This window comes from Delphinapterus leucas, chromosome 5, assembly GCF_059928025.1.
Source record: "Delphinapterus leucas isolate spDelLeu-1000000601 "Yukka" chromosome 5, BTC_Dleu_Yukka2, whole genome shotgun sequence".
Classification (NCBI taxonomy): domain Eukaryota; kingdom Metazoa; phylum Chordata; class Mammalia; order Artiodactyla; family Monodontidae; genus Delphinapterus; species Delphinapterus leucas.
In genome coordinates, this window is record NC_143133.1 from 65,032,230 (window position 1) to 65,048,849 (window position 16,620).

General features: G+C 51.4%; 1 protein-coding gene across 11 annotated transcripts in view; it reads right to left on the reverse strand.

Moving 5' to 3' along the window:
• APBB2 (amyloid beta precursor protein binding family B member 2) overlaps positions 1-16,620 on the reverse strand; it is a 379,608-nt gene that overhangs the window by 11,298 nt on the left and 351,690 nt on the right. For 10 of the 11 annotated variants that reach the window (XM_022565517.3, XM_089911832.1, XM_089911826.1 and 7 more), the window contains 4 exons: positions 6,835-6,949; positions 4,133-4,220; positions 3,395-3,478; positions 1,588-1,703 (listed from right to left, as the gene is read on the reverse strand). In XM_022565517.3, the coding sequence (XP_022421225.1) occupies positions 1,588-1,703; positions 3,395-3,478; positions 4,133-4,217 (285 nt within the window). In that variant the 5' untranslated portion in view covers positions 4,218-4,220; positions 6,835-6,949. The remainder of the gene's footprint in view (positions 1-1,587; positions 1,704-3,394; positions 3,479-4,132; positions 4,221-6,834; positions 6,950-16,620) is intronic. The other variant, XM_089911829.1, reaches the window with a different exon arrangement.

The following is a 16,620-nucleotide window of genomic DNA, read 5'->3' on the forward strand; positions in this document are numbered from 1 at the left end:
GCAAGAGACGCCGTTCAGCAGCTCTGGCCAAAGTCACAGACACGTTCGGACCTTAAGTCAGAATCCGCTTGGAGTGGCTGCACAGAGGAAATGGTGTCTAAAAATATACAGCCAGACTGAATTTAGACAGGACTGTATTTTTCTAGAAAGGCAAGTTTCTAAATGTGTCTGGAGAGGCCTCACTGCTGTGGGTGCCTCGTTCCGGCATTTAATCTGCTCTGAACCACACTGCGACTGGGTATGTGTGTTCCGGACTCTGTCTGCTCGACTCCAAGCCCGTGGCTTCACTGTGGGCGGGAACAATGTCATGTATACTTTTTCCGTATTGCCCGTACGGTGGCTCAGAACCCATTTGCCCAGGCAAACCCACCAGAAACCCCAGAGCACCAAGAGGAAAGGAGCCATGGGCTCTCTTTCTATCCAGGTCTTCTTCCCCAACTAAACAGCACATTGAATCAGATTTCTATCTAAAACTGTGTAAAACAAAAAGTTGCCAAATACTTTTTTTTTTTTTCCCCTTTTTCACAGACTGGTATCCATATGGTGCCGAGTTAAGAAGTGTTTGTAATTCATTCTTATGAACACCACATCCTTTGCAGCAGCCATGTGCAATTTTTGAAAATTAGTAAATACATCCAGAAAAATGCTGACTTCTGGCTCACTAACATCTTGACTTATTAAATATTCACTCAGGTGCTGTGGGACTGATTAACAGGCAAGCTAAGCTGGTCTTAGAGGCTGGGAAGTTTTGTTGGGAGAAATGACGTTTACATTGAGATCTACGTAGGGGCTGGGAAGGCAAAGGGGTAGAGCACAGAAGGAGCAGCGCACTTGCAAAGGTGCTGAGGTAGGAAGAAGCACCACATGTTTGCAGACTTGAAGAAAATCCAGTGGCACAGGCTGGAGTGGCAGGCAGGGTCAGTGAGCATCTCACTCCTCTTTAGAAATTGAATTGGGCTTGAAGGTGAGCTGCTAGTGGACAGAAGCAAGAGTAGACCAAGGACTTACGGTCTTTCCATGACAGATGCCTCACAGAGGCAGAATGGAAAACTGATCCTGCTACTTCTCGCTGTGTGCCTGGGGGCAGTTACTTAACCTCTCTGTGCCTCAGTTTCCTCAACCACAAAGTTGAGATAATTTGTGTTGAGGCTAATGCTGGCCTCTCTCCAGATGACCAGTGGTCCCTGCTACCACAGGACCTTCCACCACAGAAGCATCTCCTGTGTCCCAAGCCCAGATAACAGCCCAGTCAATACCGGAGCCTGGAGAGTGGCCAGAAAACCAAGCCCCATTAGTGAGTTACTGCTAGTATCACACAGTCACCTCTAGCAAATGATTCCAACCTCCCAGGCTTCGTAGGAAGGAAGAATGAGGAATGCCAGAATAGAAGCCTCTGAGGTGTGCAGAGATCTAGGCACAAAGGGCAAAATGTCTCTCTCTCTTTTTTTAATGTAGGCTCTTTTAATCACAAGCAAGCACAACTCCCCAGAGGCCAAGCCTTGGCACGCGCCTAAGTTTCATGGAAGCTTATTGTATCCGAAACCTCACTGTATTCGACAGGCCAACTCCATCTGCCACCCTTCTCACCTTCTCACTGATGACAGTCACAGTAGCATCGGCCACATTCATGTTCACCGAAGGCCAGTCCTCCTTGCTGGACGAGGTCATAAGACTTTCTATGGCATTGTTCAGGGTATCCATTCCTGTGGATGGAAGGGAAAACTGAAAAAGGTCCTAAAGCTATTTCTGAATCACAAACGTGGGCCCAAATCACCCGGTAACACCTATGCCCAGACTGGTCTTTTTTTTTTTTTTTTGTAGCCCCAGATAAGACATTTCACTTGAGCATTTCATTGCTCAAAAGAAAAGAAATGCCAGCTTTTTCAACAGAAAGAAGGGTCATGAGAACCTCCAGAGAAGCAGTGTGTGATGTCCTGTCTAACCAGGACATCACTCTCCCTCCCCCGCTCTCTACAAAGATTCCCCAGCTCCGAGTGTATAAACAGTATTCAAATGCTACCTTTTCCTAAGCAAGGAACCTTGAAAAAGGGGACCCAACAGAAGCCAGCATCTGCCAGATTACCCTGATCACCTTTCATTGTACTTTGTCACTTAAATAAGGCCAAGTTTGGGCGGCCCCTGGACACGAATAGCATGTGCTATTCGATGGGGCTCTTTGGCTGGGTGTTCCCACAGCTGCTTTTGGTGGTGGGTGGGTGGGAGAACGTTACTGAGATATAGTTCACATACCATACAATTTACTCACAGTGCAAAACTCAAACGGTTTTTAGTATATTCAGAGGTGTGCGACCATCACCACCATCAGGTTTAGAACATTTTCATCACCCCAGAAAGAAACCCCGTACCTTTCAGAAGTCACCCTCCATTTCCACCCAGCCCTATCTCTAGAGATCTGCCTACTCCACTCATATAAATGGAATCGTACAGGATACGGTCCTTTGTGACTGGCTTCTGTCATTCAGCATCATGTTTTCAAGGTTCAGCCATGTTGCAGCATGTCTAATACTTCATTCCTTTTTATTGCCAAATGAAGTACCACTGTATGGAAGTGTATTTTATTTATCCATTCGTCAGCTGATGGACATTTGGGTTGTTTCTGCTTTTTGACTATTATGAATGATGCTGCTGTGAACATTCGTGTACGAGGTTTTGTGTGCACACATGTTTTCGTTTCACTTGGATACAAAGCCCAAGAGCAGAACTGCTGGATCAAATGGTAACTCTCTATTTAACTTTTGAGGAACTGCCAGACTGTTTTCTAGGGCAGCTGCACCATTTTACATTCGCCCCAGCAGTATGTGAGGGTTCTGATTTTCCCACAGCCGTTTTTTAACCCAGGAAAAGGCTACCTCTCTCAGCCTCCTTCCAGCCTGGTATGGCTAAGCAACTAAAGTCTGCCCCTGAGATGTGAGCTGACTGCTGACTGCTGTGTGCACTTTTGGATCACACCTTAACAGGAAAGCAGGAGGGTTCCTTCAGCCCCCTTTCCCCGCCCAGCACGTGACAAGGACTGAAGCAGGCACCCTGGCCCCAGAGATGGAAGCCTCAGTTCAGGACCGAGGCTTCCATCTCTGGGGGCAGGGCCCTTCCACAGCCCTGGCTCATGCAGCTCTGGACTGTGAGTGAATGAGAAATCAGGTCCGCTTTGTTCAAGTCCCTGTATTCTGGGACCATGCATCTGAGGAGCTTAGCCTGTCCTGTACTGATCTTTTGATCAGGACTGTCTGTGCGCTCCGGCTGGTGACAGTGTGAGGGTCCGATTCGAGACAAGGCAAGGAGTGCAACAGCAGACCCCACCCCCATGGGAGGGTGAACATCTCTCATGAGCTCCCAAACGCTTGCAAAGTGGAAAGATGATGCACGTTTCACATACCGACTGGTTTGTCCACAGGTAGCATGCCCAAGTACTGCACGTGGAACTCCTGGACCAGCTCAGTCTTTGGTGTTGGAAAATCTACTACAGGGAGTAAAGCAACACATTTTTCTCAATGTTCTAACAGACACATAACGTCCTGTGTTTCTAGAGGTCAGTGTGCCAATCATGCTATAAGAACAGCCGTTTCTTCTACCAGACACTGGGGCTGTCAATCAAAATCCCATTCACCTTTCATTTCTAGGTAGAAAAGCATTTGAAAGCAGGAACTGGAATCTGTGTGTTAAGCTGTGACTCTCTCTTGGATGTGAGCTAAGTAGCAGCTTTGGGTGCTCTATTTATTAGGGGAGGTTGATGCCCTGAGGAAATTTAATCACAGAGGGCGAAATCAGAGACAGGAAAAATGACTAAACTGAGCTCCCCAAAATAGCAACCCACATATTTTTAAACTAGCTGACCCTTACCCCAGGCTGTACATGAATTACAAAAGCACTAAAGATACTTTTCTTTAATCTTGTCCAACAACAATAAAACTCATCCTGGCCCTTGATGCCTAACCCTGTTGACACAAAATCAGCTCTAAGCTGCGCCCGAGGTCCCGAGTGCGGGCTCGGCCCGGGTCTGCTGAGTCGAGCTCGGTTCTGAGGGAGACTAGATACACCAGGGAGCCGTCCGAGACCCTGCGCTTTGTGACCTGGGCAGAGAGCGCCAGGCAAAGGAGCAGGGGCGCCGACCTACCTTGCAGGGGCACGTCGAGGTTCACGTGGGCCCTTTCCTGCAGGGAGCTGCAGGCCAGGGCTTTGGCGTTCTTCCGTTCGGCCATGATCTGAAGGAGAGAAAACACAGCTTTGGCTCACGGTTACAGACCCCGTGTCCTCAGCTGTTCCAGCCAGTGGAGTGTCTGCGCTGACTTCACTTCCAAGTTAAACTGGCTTCAGTCTGCTGCCTGACTCCTCACCCCCATCTCGGAGCCGCACGTTTTGAGAACTGTGCCCATTTTCTCTGGGGAGAATAGTGAATGACTGTTCCTCAGAGTAACTAACAGTCTCCCGATTGTTTGGAATTCATTCTTTCATTTACCAGGCTCCCACCTCTACCACAACAAACCGCACGACCCCCCCCCCCCGGTCACACGTACACCTCCTGGCCCACAGCGGTCGGTGGAACACAGGGCAACGGACTCCCCCTGCTGCTTCCACGTGGCCACTTTCAGGGACTCTTTTCAGGGCTCTGGGGACAGAGTACCTGGGTTCAAATCCCACGCCCGCCACTTACTAGTGGTAAGTGGCCTTGAGCCAGTCACCTGCCCTCTTGTCCCGTTTCCTCCACTGCACATGTGGATGATAATATTTATGTCCCTAATAATAAAATAATTTCAGTCCTGACAGTAAATACAAGCACTCAGAAATATTAGCTGCTATTGCTGTTGGTGTTATGGTCACACTGTTTAAATCTGTCAGCCGTCTTTCTAAGTGCCTCTCCTCTGTTGGGGGCACTAACATCTCCTTCACTTGACAGTCATCACTTCGCACCCCTGTTCACAGTGCTGTGGGTTTAGGGACTCAAAGAAGCCACCCTCAATGACCGCAAGAGCAACTCACTCCTTCATCCCCTGCCTGAGCTTTCCATCCCAAGTGGAACAAGTTATTTCCCCCGGAGCTCCACTCTGCCCGTCTCCAGATCTGCACCTGGGTCAGCGGGGAGGAGGGCTGCTGACGGTAAAATCCAAGCTTCACTGAGCACTGACTCTGGGCCAGGCTGTGTTCTGAGGGCTTTACGCTAGCATATAAGCTCCACAAGGGCAAGGATTTTTTTTCTCTTTTGGTCTCTGCTGTCTCCTCAGGACAGTGCCTGGCACATAAGCAGCATTCGGTTACACTTGCTGCGTGAACGAATGAGGAAACGAAACCCGGGCAGTGCAGCGTGCTTCAGGGCTGCACAAGAAGCAGCTGCCCCAGTGCCACCCGTGCAGGAACGTGCACACGGGCTGGGCTGGACGCGGGGTCTCCGGACCAGCACCCACCCTGCAGGTCCCGGTCATTCGGTCAGAGCGGCAGACTGCTGCGCTATTCTGGGGCCGGGGCAGCTCCCATCCCTACCCTTCCCTTGGGAACTGTGGCTTACAGCTGCTCCGCTCCTGCTGCGGAGGCCAGGCTGGGCTGTGGAGGTGGCCGTGACCTGGGCCTGGCGAGCTCGGGAGGACCTGTGGGAGTGAGGCTGGGTAACGATGCCAGCCCGGAACCGGAAAGGTGACATTAACACAGGGGGCAGCAAAGTCCTGTGTTTAGATTCAAGCAGTAAGTCTGGGGCGTGGAAAGGCCTGGCTGAAGGAAGTTGGGGACAGCGTCCTGGAGACCTGGCTCCCACTACTGGAACACAGGCCAGCAGGTAATGGGATTGCTGAGAACATTAACTATGTATCCCTGGAGGTCAAAGGACACTGTGGCCACGGTCCGTTCTCTGTCGACTCCCTTGTGGAACACTGGTTCATTCGGGGGAACCAAGCAGAGCGTGGCCAGGAGAAAATGGTTAGGAGCCTGGTCGCCGCGAGACCCGAAAGTGGCTGAAGCGACGGGGTGGGGCACTCTAGACAAAGGAGGAAGCCAGGAGCAGGAAGGCTGGACGACAGACACGTGTGTCCAGCCCTCTGCACGTGCCAGGCACAGCGCGCAGCTCCAACCGCCTCCAAATCGCAAAAGCTGCCCAGCAAAGAGACAAACCAGGAACCTCTCTCCTCTGCTACAGGCCACACATCTCAAGTAAACACACGGAGGTCCACACAAGGCAGGGCTCTGCAGCAGCCAGAGCCGCTGCATCACACAGCCGTGTCCTGACAAGTACAAGGGCCGGGCAGAGGGCGGGGCGAGCGTGTAGGCATGGGCTCTGCGGGCGGGGGTGGGGTGGGGGGGTGGGGGGGGGGCGGTGCGTAAGGTGGCGACTCTGAGGCTGTGACCACGGCCCTGCCTCGCCGCTGTGTGCCTTGTGACGTCAGCACGTGTTCACGGCAACCCCCGGCCGCCTGCACTTCCACAGACACACCTGCTGGTTTCGTACCCCGCTCCCTTCTTCCCGGGTCCAGGCTCAGGTCAGATGGCCCCCGCCCTGGGAAAGCTGCCCTGACTCCCTGCCCCCGCTTTCCAGCTGAGCTCGGGATACACAGCTCCTCCGCCACACCGCTGTCCACCTATTAGACCCCCCTGGACTGTGGGAGGCACCAAGGCCGTACTCCTTTTGTAGGTGGAGTACCATTTAGCACGACGCCTGACACGCAGAAAGAGCACTAACCACGCTGGCTGGGCTGGCGGTCGGCCTGCTGCCCCTGCAGCTCGACCTGCAGGTCAATGTGCCGACTCCCCCGTCCTTCCACACGCCCTTCCCTGCTGAGTGGCGGGCGGGGGAAAAAGGAGCAGGGCGGACCCCTGTGCCCTGACCCACCTTACCTTGGAACAGATTTCGTGGAGACTTGTGGCAATGGCTTTTGCTGGTGTGTCACATCGAAATACATGACATTTCAAAATTCTTGTGTCTTTGTCTCTTGCTACATAAGCAAAATCTCTGTGCAAACAAAGTTTATCGGTACATTAGAATGAGGAACCTTCACAACACACATTCTAGTGATGAATGTTAACTGAGTGAGCAGCCAGCACGTCAGAGGTAAACACAGTACGCAGTGGTTAAAAAAATAAACAAACATCAACAGCCACCTCAAACAGGGGAACAGTTGTATGGATCCTAGGAATTCATTTCTGAGTAAAATAACTACAGTGTTCCCCGGACCCTGCCTGTGGAGCTCCTGGAACCTTCATGAACAACGCTTAATGAAAACCGAACTTTACAGGAACCTTCTGCCTAGAGTAACTGCAAATATCATGGTTATAAACATTATGATCACAAGACAGAAGACAGGCTTGAGAGGAGCATGAATCTGCATGAGTGAGGCTACAGTCGTGTGTAGCAGAAGCAAAACAACAGGCTCTGATGTGTAAATGTGTGCCCAGAGACCGGATCTGATCCGCAGCTGCGGAGTAAGTTGACGGACAGTCACGGGGACACAAAGAGACGCCACAGACTGAAGTCCGGTCACAGGCACTTGATTCTGCTAAACACACCTCTCAGTCCAGGGCCGGGGGCGACGGCGGCAGCATCACCCTGTATGCCGTCAGCTAGACGCCGAGGTGAGCGTGCCGCGGGTGCCGGATTTCAGCATCTGCTTTACTGATGGGAAGGGTGCTGTGCCCGTGACACGACCCGGCTTCAAGAGAGCAACACCACACAGCTCAATTTCTCAGCTGTTACTGAGGACAGTGGTTTAAAAGATCAGAGTATTTATGAAAAAGAGATGCTCAGATTGACCCATCTGGTAAGGGGGCACAGTGATTTTCTCTGCACGTGTTGCTAAGCCAGGATCCCTGTCCGTAGCTATAACCATGGATGAATTTATTAATTACTTCTCTTAAGGTAAGAGCTGGTGGTGTTCTCACAGACTGGGATAGATTTTTCCCTAACACAGACTTGGCTTCTTTGGGAAGGAACAGCAGTCTATCCAATGGAGGCAACTGTTCACTGCGAAGGCCGGGCCAGAAAGCCTTCCCTGTGGCCTTGCTGTGCCCCAGGCCATCCCGTAGCGGCTCCAGGCCAGGGGCATCTTGACCCACAGGCACTCGAACCTCCGCCTGTGCACACCTGCCCTCGGGTCTGCTCTGCTCCACCTTCCCCTGTGCCCTCACGTTCCACGGCAGTTGGTGTCCTCCATGCTAGCACCGGGGGGACTTCCTGATGCTCCCACCGCCGGTCCCGGCACTCCACACCCAACCCCCGTGTTCAGCCGATTTTACCTCCGACAGTGTCTTGAAGCCAACCCCTTCCTTGCCAGCCCTGCTACCACTCAGGCACCCTAGGTGGGTCTCACCTCCCTGCCTTTGCTCACACAGTCTCCATGCCCCGGCCTCGGGTGAAGACGCAGCTGAAGCTGGGTGAGTACCCTGCCGGGTGCTGCCGTGTTCCCCGTACGCACAGCACTCACCACTGGGTACCATGGGCATCTATCTGCTCATGAGTTCTGTCTTCCCCACAACACCTCGAAGCTCCGTGAAGACGATTTGAGCCTTATCCATTCCCAACACCCAGTCTGGGCCCGGCCATAATTGGTACGGAGCGCCCCCTCTCTCAAGCATAGGGATCTGCAGCACGTCCCCCGTTTCCCGGCGGGAAAGCCGGCTAGTGGTCAGAGGTGTGAACGGGTGCCGTGACAGTGGGCTGAGGGCGGGGTTCTGGGTGAGGAGCTGGGCCCAGACTTTGGGGGTGAGCAGAGCCCTTTTCCACACTGTGCTCCTGAGGCCTTTCCATCCTAGTCTCAACCCCCATTGAGACAGCATATTGCTTCAAAAAGGAAACGACGAGGGCTTCCCTGGTGGCGCAGTGGTTGAGAGTCCGCCTGCCGATGCAGGGGATGCGGGTTCGTGCCCCGGTCCGGGAAGATCCCACATGCCGCGGAGCGGCTGGGCCCGTGAGCCATGGCGGCTGAGCCTGTGCGTCCGGAGCCTGTGCTCCGCAACGGGAGAGGCCACAACAGTGAGAGGCCCATGCACTGCAAAAAAAAAAAAAAAAAAAAAAGGAAACGACGAGAAGGCATCACTTTTGGAGACATGCTCAAGGGCACGCAGTCTTGTTTTTGGCCCCCCTCCTTCTGGCTACTTCTCTTTTCTGGATGGTTCCTACAGTAATATATGCAGTGTCTCGACACGCACAACTCTTCCTCTTCAAAATTCCACGTTCAGTCCTCATTTCCTGAGGCCAAATCTCTTTGAAGTTCTGGGGTCACCCACAGAAAGTCCAAAGACCTTTGTCTGGATTTCTGGAGTCCCAAAATTTGTCCCACCAACTCCTCCAGCATCCTTACTCCAATTAAGGAGCTCTCCCCTCTGCTCCAGAAAGCTGGGGCTCCACCTCCGCTCACGGTACCTCCCCTTGCCTGGCGTGGTGACCGCTGGCCTCCCTGTACCGTCTGGAGCTCACTACTCCACCTACTCTGTACGGCCCAGCTCAAAAGCCTGCCTGGCCCTCTGGCCCCCAGCGCCTTGCTTGTGTCTGAATGCCGACAGGATCTGTATTCTGCACCACAAAGGATTACAGCTCATTACGCCCTACCTTTAGTAGTTTCTGTAGAGATCTTACCTCCATCTGTCCTCTCTGAGACTCAGAGAGAGTCAGGGACAGCTAGAGGGCAACGGATCAGGATCCAGGCGACCCAATTGCTAGTCCCATTCCGGACTCCACTGAGCTGTACAACATTGGGCATGGAGTCAAACCTCATCTCTAAGTGATGGAACATGATTTCCAAGGTCCCTTTCTGGCTCTGATATCCTATGATGTAAGCTTCCAAGATCCATCCTGCTCTCCGTGACAGCTGGTCGGCCTTACAAGTGTAGCAAGTGCAAGGTCACCATCACGAAGGACCAAACAGGCCCTGATCAATAATCAGCTCCCATCAAACTTCAGCTCTGTGCCCTCTGCTCTTTCAGATGCAACCCCTTAGCAGTAATTTTTAAAAATTATTAATCTTCATTTTCTTCTGGCTCAGGAGAAAGTGATTAATGCCTAAGGCAACCATCTGGAATCCACATCTCAAGAGGGCAGCTCAGCAGCCTCAGGCTCTGTTTGGGGGATTCTGACACTTTTTTTTTTAAACAGCTTTGTCTTTTCCCGTTCGCTCCCAGGTACCAGGCTAACAGATCGGGGAAGCAGAAATCTGCCGGGAACTAACCTCCCAGGAGAAAACAAGTGCCTTCCTCTTCTCACTGCGGGGGTCAGGAGATCTGCATGTCTCTCCTGTTTTACTCCCATGAAACATATCCCAAGTCACCCTAAAAGAGCAGAAAGCCTCAAACACGGGGATTTGCAAGACCTCCCTCTGACCTGGAGCGCAGACAGTTCGGACAACTTCCTTTGTGTGCAATGAAATATATGGCTGAGTTAATCTCATCACTGTTCAGAACAGAAATCCAAACACCTCTTAACTGGTTGTTTTAAAACCTTGGCTTTTCAGCACCTGATTTCTGAAAAAGGCTGCAGCAGTAGACAGAATAATGACCCTCCCAAGATATTCCCGTCCTCACTCCCAGAATCTGTGAATAGGTTACCTTACATGGCAAAAGGGACTCTGCAGACGGGATTAAGTGAAGGATCCTGAGAAGGGGCTGTTATCCTGGATTATCTGGGGTGGGCCCAACACAATTACAAGGGAGAGGAGGAGGCACCTTCCTTATAAGTAAAAGAACCGGCGCAAGGGCTACGAGCCAAGGAAGGCACCAGCCTCGAACAGCTGGAAAAGGCAAGGCTGAGTTAGCCTCCCCGAGAGCAGTGTGGAGAAGACAGATGGGTAAGAGGTACCGGAAGGGTGGCTGCAGGACTGAGGGATGTGGGAGATGAGAAGGAGAATCCAGAATAACTCTGAGGTCCCTCCTGGGACAGCGAAGTGCCCTCACACTGGGGACGGGAGGGGGAAGGATCTGGTGAAGGAAGCTGATGTGCTCCAGGTTGGACAATAGTGTGAGGTGCTTGGCGGTGGGGGGCGCCCACCAAGCAGGTGGACACTCGGTCCCTGAGCTCAGGCCTGTGGTCTGGGCCTAGGGGGCAGCTGAGGTCAGGGGAGCAGATGGGAGACTGGAGAATGAGAAAGACAAAACAAGGTCTGGACCCCAAGAAGGAAAGGCGTTTGAAGGGCTAATTGAGGCCAAAGGCCCAAAGAAAGGCTGAAAAAAGAGTGCTGGGAGTAGGAAAGCCCAGGACAGACTGGCTCCAAAGAGCCAGGAGAAGTTTTGGGAGAAGTCCCCTGGGCAGCAGGAGACAAGCCACTCGGTCTCAGGCGCCCGTCTTTTCTAACAAATTCTGCTAGATGCCAGTCCGTCTGAGTCACTGTGTCTGACACTGAGCAACAAGCACCATTTTTGTCCTTTGCTCCAGCTCGCTCCTGGAGGCGCCATTTGCTAAAAGAGGTGCCGGTCCCCTCTGGAGTTTTGCCCCATTTATTTCCTGCAGTCAGGGGGATCACTGCATTTCCTTTGTAAACCAGGAAGCGGAAGGTTTATAGCTAAGTCTCTTCCTTAAACTGTAACAGAAGTGAATCAACTACCTTTCACCATTTGCTGGCTAAGCCCTTGTGTCTCCAACTCTTTTTGTTCCTCTCCTTTTGCTCTTCTCCCCAGTAATTATTCCCCCAGAGGACCCACAGCAAGTTCTGACAGGGAAAAATGTCAGTGCTAAGACATCTTACATGACAGCCTCAAATTTCTTAATGGCAAAGAAAACGGGCAAAAGATTGCTTTTATTGTTCTCAGCTGAACAGCATGTAGGGGCTTAATCTATCTTTACGGAATGAATGAACAAACGACTCTTTATTCAAATGTGTTCTATTAGAAAGTAGCCAAAACAGAACTGCTCAACCTTTCCCTAAGTCTCTCCCACCACGACTCTTACATAAATGAAATCTGCTTATGTGTTTATCCCTCCTCAAAAGGTATTTATAGGCACCTACAGACCTCGTAGCAGTTACCCAGGCTAACATTTCAAAGTCCCTCCTTCTACAGCAACCCAGACAGGTGGTGCCTAGAATATATCAGTGGTATAAAACCTCATTTACTTAATGGATCAGGAGCTCCACTGCTGAATGCTCGCTGCGAACCAAAATATATTTTTTCTTAACGATGAATGGAAACTTGCCTCCCTGCAACTCTTGCCTGTGGGATTGGGTTCTGCTTTCTGGAGCTGCCCTCCTCAGGCATGTGACAGCCCAGACGTGTCTGGCAGTAGCTCTCTCCTCTCTTTTCTGTTAGATTCCCTGCCATTCACTCTCTCGCTAAATCTTTTCTGTTAGCGCTCCTGACCAAGTCTCCACGATTTGGTAACGTCTTTCACACAACCCGTATTTTGCTCAGGTCAAATCTGCGAAGGCTGGCACGGGAAGGCAACTGAATAAAGTTAGTTGTTATTATAAGTGAGGAAAACGAAGTCAAAGAAAAAGCCCACTTTGAAATACTGTCTCCGTATCCACGAGGGATGTTTTAATAAATCTTTGTACTGATACGAATATAATAACACTTGTTGAAATGTACCTAAAGACCCTTATCCTCCCAGCTTATCTTTCTGTAGAGGCAATAAGCGAACAGAGTTGTTACCACTGCAGAGGACGGGTCCCACCTGCAAAGGAGGACAGAAGGGCAGCAACCAGATTGGATCTAAACACTCTATTCCCAGCCCTTTATGATAAAGGGCTTTCTCTCCATCTCACCTGCACAGGGCCTGGAGAGAGGAATCCTGTTTTCAGGACTGCCTGCTCTTCTTTGCCTAACTGCTCGTTTTCTGATTGCATTTTGAAAATCTTGTTTTGGGGGGGTTGGAGGAGGAAAGAGGGGGGAGAGGGGATGAGAAATGTCATCTTCCTAAACAGCTAATCCAGAAGGTCACACACACACACATACACGACTTTGTTTTTCAAACTGTACCCACTGGCACGTGCACCATATGTGGGCATCATTAATTTCACAAAGCTCAGGCTCTGGTTTGATAAACTCAAACTCTCCTTTGCAAGCCTAAGACGATGCTAAGTTTGTAAGCTCTGAAAGGGGCATTCTAGCAGCTCATCACCTGGGTAAACACAAATTCTCTGCAGGGAAACCCTCACCAGGTGCTTTCAGGAGACACACCGAGTGTGCACACAGCAGATCTGAAATTCTACCACCTGCCAATAATCCAGGTGGCTTGGGCGAACCAGAATTTGTAGCCCTCTCTAGAACAGTCTTGCTGTTAATATTCAGAGCAACTGGTTCCCAGTGAGGACACGGAGGGTAGGAACTAGCAAAGATCTGAAAACATCCTTACCATGCACTCTGACAAGAGGTGTGGTGACTTGAGACAAGGGAACTCGTACCCAAACCCAGAGCCCTCATCCTCCAGAAACTTGCATCACCTCCAGGGGCCCAGAGCCTCCTCAAAAGTAGTGAGAAAGTCAATCAAGCTCCCAAATTCTCCTAAGCAGACCCTCTGGAAGACCGACTGTGGAAGTGCTACCCAACCAGCCTACGCCGTCTCCCTTCCCTCCAGCCATTGAGCTATGACAGCAGCTTATCCTAAGGGAGGACAGTGGCCGCTAACTGGCGCTCAGCCCTGGCCAGGAGGGAGGCCCCTGGGACGGACTCCAGCACAAAAAGCAAAGAGGCCGGCGTGGGTGCCGCTTCACTTTGCCAAGCAGTACTCACAATCATTTTTTCAAGGAGAAAAATTCCAAAACTTTCTCCTTCCATCAAAAATGGAGCTTTTATTAAATGACAGAGCTGAGGAATCATGGAGCTTAAAAGCCCCCAATCAGCCAAATGGTCAGGCTGATGGTCAGAGCGCAGGAGACACACACATCTGAGGTATAAACGCCTTTCCTTTTGGAGGTACAGCCTTTTCATCATTATGTTCATCTACAGGTGGGAAGGGAGAAGAATTCCATAGATGTTTGCTAATAATCCAGACTGAAACTGAGTCAGTCCTTCCAGCTACTGGCCTAGAACCAAATCTCATCAACGAAACTCTACAGAGAAGTCATAACAAGCAGGTCCTAGTATTAGTTCTTCAAGAAGCACAAAAACCCTCCTACACAACACGGTACCTAGCCTGACTATTCCTATCACGCCTTCTCCCTAGCATGCTGAGTAGACTCTGCTCAGCCAGTAGCGAGAGGGACCAAGTTACTGTTCTGACCAACACCTTCCCCAAACAGGGTCCAGCAACAGAGGATCAGGGACCCAGAGGCAATTCCACACTATTTTAAATGCAGGACACATAACAATGGTGATGAGAAAAGGTTAAACAAAACAAAGTTCTGCCTTTGAAAGACAGCATGGCTATGATGGCGGCGACAGGGCATGAAGGCAGCAAGTGAGCTTTGCCAGACACTTAAGACAGCACAAAGGGGGAGAAGGGAAAATTGGTTGGTTACCTCTCTCTGAATCCGGGAAGGCATGAGGGGACAGAGCAGAAACAACACGTTAGCATTCACATGGCAACCGGTGCATAACACAGTCCCGTTAACAGCGACTCTGAGCTCTGACGTCCCATCTTATTTCCCAACTTGGCTGCAATCAATAGCCTTTCGGTGCTTATTTTAGCTGAACTCTCTCACACAGAAGTGTGTATTTTGAGCCACATTACGATGAAGCCAAGAGATGCCAGCTGAGTTTACAGAGGCAACATAGCAACCTGGGGAGGTAATCAAGCCTAAAATATCACAGTGAAATACAGGAAACCATTTACAGTGAACAGCAGCAGAGTACTTATCCTCCTTTTCCAGCTCCACCTGCTGCCAATAAAAAAACATATGGAGGGCTTCCCTGGTGGCGCAGTGGTTGAGAGTCCGCCTGCCAATGCAGGCGACACGGGTTCGTGCCCCGGTCTGGGAAGATCCCACATGCCGCGGAGCGGCTGGGCCCGTGAGCCATGGCCGCGGAGCCTGCGCGTCCGGAGCCTGTGCTCCGCAACAGGAGGGGCCACAACAGTGAGAGGCCCGCGTACCGCAAACAAAACAAAACAAAACAAATAAAACCCATATGGAAAAATTGACATGGCAACAGCCTTACCTGCTTTACCAACACTTCTGACATCCTATTAATAGAACTACAACATTACACTTCAGATACTTTCACGGAACTGCGTCCACAGAGAGCAACAGAGCAGGAGGGGGCGGAAGCCGAGCAGAGGGCCAAGGGCGGAGGTGAGACGAGGCTGGGCCAGTAAACGAGCTTAAAGGTGAGAAAACAGATTTGTGCGGGGGAAGAGAGGGGTGGAAGGTGGAGAGGAGCCGACAGCAATTTGGAGTCTGGGGCTGAACGCTTTGAGTTCCATCCCCAGAGCTGCTCTGAGCTGCCAGAGCAACGCTAATGACGCCACTTAACCTCCGACCCGGAGTGCTCACCACCCCCTCCTGGTCTCAGCACAGCCAATTTGAAGGGGCCCCGAGGACAGAGCCCCAAGTCAGTCACAGGCATGCATCCCACTTGAACAGACTGAAGAGGCGGATAAGGAGGAAAGGCAGAAAGCTGCCCTTGCAGGGGCGCTGTGGCCAGGGTCACGGAGCGGCCAACAGGGCCCTGCGTAGATGAGGGCTGAAATCACGGTGTGGAAGAGCAAGCACGCCCCGTCACTGGGCGGAAAGGTGAAGCTGTCCACCCTGATACTGAACAGCGACCATGACATCTTATCAAATGGGGGGGAAGGCAAGCAAGCAAAAACAACCGAAGTCGCAGATATAAGGTCTTACAGGAAAAAAAACAACAAATGTTTGAGTGTGTATTTTAACGTACGCGTGGCAAAAAATCTGCAACAACTTAACATCCAATTGTCAGCTCTTACCTGGAGGGGAGATTACAGAGGGCTGTATTTAATATATTCGTTTCCACCTCAACACTTGAGGAAAACCACCGTGACACGCGTGCCCCAAGGCGCAGGTAACCACCCTGCGGTAGATGTGATGGCCACAATCACACTCCCAGCGTTTCCCAGACTACCGTTCACCGGGCTCCGGCTCTGTGATGCCGTAACAGCAACCTGACAAGGCAGATACTGCTGTTCTGACAGAAAAGGAAACAAGCTCAGAGGACTCGAGCGACTTGACCACGGTACACGGGAGTCAGCATTCGACCGTAGGCCTGCAGGACTCTCCTTCTGGTCTTCTGGGAATGCGCCTAGGACGGGAACCCCATGCTTCTTCACAGTCCTGCAGAGTCACCTCACGGGGGGGGTTTTAGGTCAACGGGGGGACTCCCCCTCCCTCTCTGAGGCCTGTGAACTTTTGCACGGGAAGAAGGCAGCTGAAAATTCCCAAGAGAGGCCCTTTAGCTGAGTAAGCAGTCAGAGCTGTGTTCATACCCTGCTGGTTACTTACCCTCTCTTTTTCCTGGGGTCCCTCTCTGTGGCCCTTGGAACCTGTTTCCTCGTCAGTGAAAAAGGGACAAGGACCCCTGGCTCAGGGTAATCATGCGAACTCAATTAAACGGGATGGTGTGTGCAAAGAACGCGTGTTCTGTTATAAGTGCGACAGACTGCATCACTATAGTTATCATCCCCAGGTCACCTGACGGTGTCATGTCTCAGTTGGGTCGTGCTGGGCAGCGTTTGAGACGAAATGTCTCCCACCGAAGGGAGGTCACTTGGGGGAGTATTTGTGGCCTCTCCTCAGATTTACTGGG